Source organism: Arachis stenosperma, chromosome 3 (genome assembly GCF_014773155.1).
Source record: "Arachis stenosperma cultivar V10309 chromosome 3, arast.V10309.gnm1.PFL2, whole genome shotgun sequence".
In the NCBI taxonomy this organism is placed as follows: domain Eukaryota; kingdom Viridiplantae; phylum Streptophyta; class Magnoliopsida; order Fabales; family Fabaceae; genus Arachis; species Arachis stenosperma.
This window is the reverse complement of record NC_080379.1, coordinates 156,680,000-156,684,609: the sequence shown is the minus strand read 5'-3', so window position 1 is coordinate 156,684,609 and position 4,610 is coordinate 156,680,000. Positions and strand designations below refer to the sequence as shown.

Here is a 4,610-nt window from a genome sequence, read left to right as displayed (position 1 = left end):
ATGACGGTAGTGAGGTGCGACGGAGACCCTGGCTCGACGGTGGCTGGACAGTGGCGGAGCACAACGGCTCCTCTGGCTTGCAACGCGCGCTCTCTCCCTCGACGATGGCAGCAGCGACGACGTCTCCCTATTCTTGCGTGGTGGCTCGGCGTCTTGACGGCGGTGATGGTGCGCGACGGTGGCTGGTGACAGCGCGGTACCCTTCCTCTCTCGGATCCCTTCTCCGTGCTCTCCCTTCCCTTTTCTCCAATCGGTTCTTTTTTTTTCTTTCCCAACTTCTGCTGTTAGGGGTGTGTGTGTGTGTTACTGAAAAAGAAAGGGGCTAGGGTTTCTTTGGGGTAAAGGGATAATTGGGTGTTAATTAGGGTTTGGGTTTGGTAAAAGAAATAAGGGTAGTATATGAATTTTGATAAAATTGGAGGGTTGGATGATAATAAAAGAAATCAAATGTAAAAGGTTTAAAAAAAAATTCAGGACATTACAAACTAAAAGAAAGAAAGAAATAAGGAAAAGAAGAAGAAAAAAAATGCAGTATCAGAGAAAATATTTTTCTATATTTGAAGCAAATTTGGGTGTAATACGAAGATATTTGGGTGTAACAGGAAAATATTTTGGTGTATTTTAAGAATTTTTTGGGTGTATTTTTATTTTGATAAGTTTTGCATAATTCAAAACTCTTCCTCTTCCTCCTCTTCATCTTTTACTGCTTCTTCTTTCTCATCTTCTTATTTTGTTTTCTTATAATTCTTCTTGGGAGAAAAAATCAAATAAAGAAGAAAAAAAATGCATAATGTTACAAAATCAATAGAAATAGGAGGAGAAAAAAATGCAGCAACAACAACAGAATAAAAAAACAACGATGAAGATGAAACACACTAAGAAAAAGGAGGAGAAACGCAAAGAAAAAGGAGAAGAAGAAAGAAGAGGATAGGAGGAGGAGGAGGAGAAGGAAGAATGTGAAGAAGAGAACCGTCTTCCATAATGGTGAGTGAGAGCGCGCTTTGAAAATAATTGAGTGACGTGTGTGTTATCACGCTCTAGTGGTTGAATGTAGTTTTTGTTAGATTTGACCCAACTTGTAAGACTTGTAAACCAAAAAGACTTGTATGTATAGCATAACTCCACCGCACTAGTTATTACTTATTATTCAAAATGAATGATGATGAATATTTTGAAAATAGACATTAATAAAATTTTAAAATATGCAATTATTTTGATATAATATAAACTATACATAGTCATATGGCAGGGACAACAAATATCTAGAATGCAATTGGCTTCTCCTCCCTCTCCCACCAAGCAAGTACCCATCAAGATTGAAACGCATGAACCAAGTTGCGGCTCTCACTCACATTCACACATGCACACATGCACTACTTAGTACTTACATTCACATACTTACAAAGGTACTGATTGAAAGTTGAAACATACAATAGGTTATTTTGACGACTCTTGAAAAGATAAGTTGCTGAAAAGTTTACATTCTTGCAAACCAATTAAAATTTATAGCCAGGGATATCAAATTAGACTTATATATATGTCTGTTTCTATGATTCCGATCCCTTTCAACGTAATAAATTTTTAATGCTTGTTGACTAATGAAAAAAATAAAAGGGATTTATGTACGTGTGTATAACACAGTAACCACACACCCAACAAGCAGTAGACACACAATAATGACAAAAGAATTAAATTATATATAAGACTCGATCTTAACGTTTTGCTAGCTAGAATAAAAAGAAAATATTTTTGTTAGTCTTTCTTATCCCTGCAAATCATAATGCTATTAATTAACCGACAATTAGGATAAATTATATCCAAATGCTTTTAGAGATACTTCTAGAAACAGCAAAGGTACAATGAATTCAGCGAAATAGCAGTATAATGCAACTAAACTTCACTATTTTATTTTATTTTATTTCAAAGATATTTATCAATCATCACAATCCTCTTTTAACGGCAAGGCCACAACATTATTTAACATTTGATTATATGTACCCTACATTACATAATTTTTTTGCTTTCCTTAGAATAATTATTATTATTGGATGTCATCTTGTTCTTGTTCTTGTTCTTCTTCTTTATATTTGGAAACTAAGATAGACCAAGAGAGAGAGCATAGATCTAGCAGGTGAGGTGGGACCCATGGTATTAATGTTTAAGGAGAAGAATACTAGTTACTACTTACTAGTTAGGAGACACGTAAATGCTCCATTGGTTTTTGTCAGTATACACAAAATTCTTTCAATTTTTTTTTTGTTTCTGTGATCATCATTTTTCTATCAACTAATTCTCCCAACTGGACGGCTTGAGCCCAGAGTCAACATGCTTTCAGTTTCAGAATCAGAGGTAATAACAATAATTCACAAATTATACTCATTCTCTCTCTCTCACCCTATATATATGCCTTCTTTTTTTCATCCATTTTCTTCCAGCAAGTTTATTAGATCATGTATATCATTATTGTATAGATGTGTCGGTGAAAGAAGATAATGACATTTATTTTCTCTGTGGTGCTACTGATGAATATATGTGTCAAATATGTTTTGGACTGTATGGGGTGTTTATACTGGAATTGCAATTGAAGTTCTGTGTTATATGTGTACCTCTTGTTAAGTAGTCTCTTTAATGAATACCTACCTATGCTCTTATTAAGAGAGTTTATTGTTATCTTTCTATCTGCAAGTGAAATTTTGCATTTTCCAGATGGAGTGGCATGAATAAATGAGTATACTGTGAAATTTAATTTGTACTTTCCAGATGGACTGACATTAAAGGATAGACCCATTTGTGTCTCAGTTAGGACCATAGTGACGAGTGGTTGTTCAATCAGTGGCCTCTGAAATTAACATTTCATTAAAACCCTTCAATGTTTTTTGTCTGAACTTTATTGTAACAATGTGGTTGCTGATGTAGATTACTCCTCATAGTGTAACATATGAGAAGTGGATCCAATTGAAGTTGTATCAGAGGTGTCGTGCATTTCTATTTCTTCATAATTTCTCATAATCACGTCTAAGCTAATAAGAACTAAGAAGTTGCACTAAAACTGCAGATCCAATTGATACATTTCTAGCACAGCATGTCAAATTTAGATGTTGTAGAAACATTTTCACTAAAATGTCTCTCTCACTGGAACTATTATCTGTAAAACCATTCTCCTCTTAAACAATGATATCTAATAAGTGATGGAACTATGGAAGTCTAACAGTGGCACATGATGTGGGCCAAATTCGAAACAGGAAGGAACAATATAAAATACAAATAAAGTTTTGAGATGCAATAGCAATCATAAGAGTGAAAAATAGATCTGGAAAATAAATATCTAGATATATGAGCTCATAAACCACCGAATCGTAAGCACATATAGATATGTTTTTTCTACAACTTTATTTGCCTCCAAAATTGAATGTGAATCCGACAGTGTAATCTCCATTAGTTTCTATCAGTCTTATTCCCTTAAATAATTAATGCTGGTAGAAATAGGATATCATATCTAACAAGAAATGGAGCATATTTTAATTTGTTGTATCAAACAACCAGCCCTGTAGACTTGAAATCTAGCAGATGTATCATGGTAGGGTTGGTGTGAGCCTTAAGATGAGTTAGTAACATGGATTAATAAGTGACAATTGAAAAAAAAAAAGTGGCCAGAAAAAGTTATCTGAATTTTAGAATCCGATGGCACAGTATCTTGCTAACCTCATCTCTGTTGAAGGTTCTTTTTCTGCACATAGCAAGGAACTAGCTAGCACCATAAGGTGGACAGTAGTAGAACTGGGAATTCAAAATCAATGTACTTGTTTGGGGAGAAAATTCCATGAATAGAAGTTGACTATATAGTGTTGGAGATGCCAAATTCTTTTGGGAATTCTTGTGACTAATCTGCTGATGTATGCTGTTAACCTTTTCTAAATGCAATATAATACATGTATGTTTTGCTTGCTAACCTTTGATTGGACTTATTTTAAAGTTGAAGTAATTTGTAATAATGTTGATATTGTTTTCATTGCCACATACTTTCAGAATGATGAGATGCCCAATGGATGGCCACTGGGTCTTGGGTTTTTGAATATAAAGCTTAGAGTTACAGAGGCACCTGCAGCTGCACCGGTGGAGCCTTTCTCATCGACGCAGATGCCATCCACCAGCTTCTCCTCATTCTCATCCTCCAACCTTGATACTGAGGTAAAATGAACCAAATCTACTTTTGTCCCCTTTTTGTATTGAAATATATACATCAAGTTAATTAGTCTCCAAAGACACCAATATAATAATGTATCGAGAATTAAGCAGAAGAATTGGTGTTTATAACTGCCTTTTCTTGCATTGGAAACCAGCAGTCAACAGCATCTTTCTTCCAAGACAAGAGTGTATCCCTTGGGCGTCTTATAGGAATAAGAGGAGGGGAGAGAGGACGATTGTACTTGCCAAACACGCTGAGGTTTGAAGACAGTACTGAGAAGAAAACATTAGGAGATGCTTCTTGTTCTGATTCATCTAACTCAAAGGTACAAGAAGTGGATGTGTCTGGAGGCATTTGCATACCCACATTACTTGATGTCCTGCTCAGAATCAGCACCAAAACTAAGAAAACTTCAAGGAACTAG

General features: G+C 35.2%; 1 protein-coding gene across 1 annotated transcript; it reads left to right on the top strand.

The window, feature by feature from the left end:
* LOC130967003 (uncharacterized) lies at positions 1-4,610 on the top strand. The gene is made up of 3 exons (XM_057891825.1): positions 1-168; positions 4,027-4,188; positions 4,344-4,610. Exons 1-3 carry the CDS (start codon positions 1-3, stop codon positions 4,608-4,610), a joined length of 597 nt encoding a protein of 198 aa, XP_057747808.1.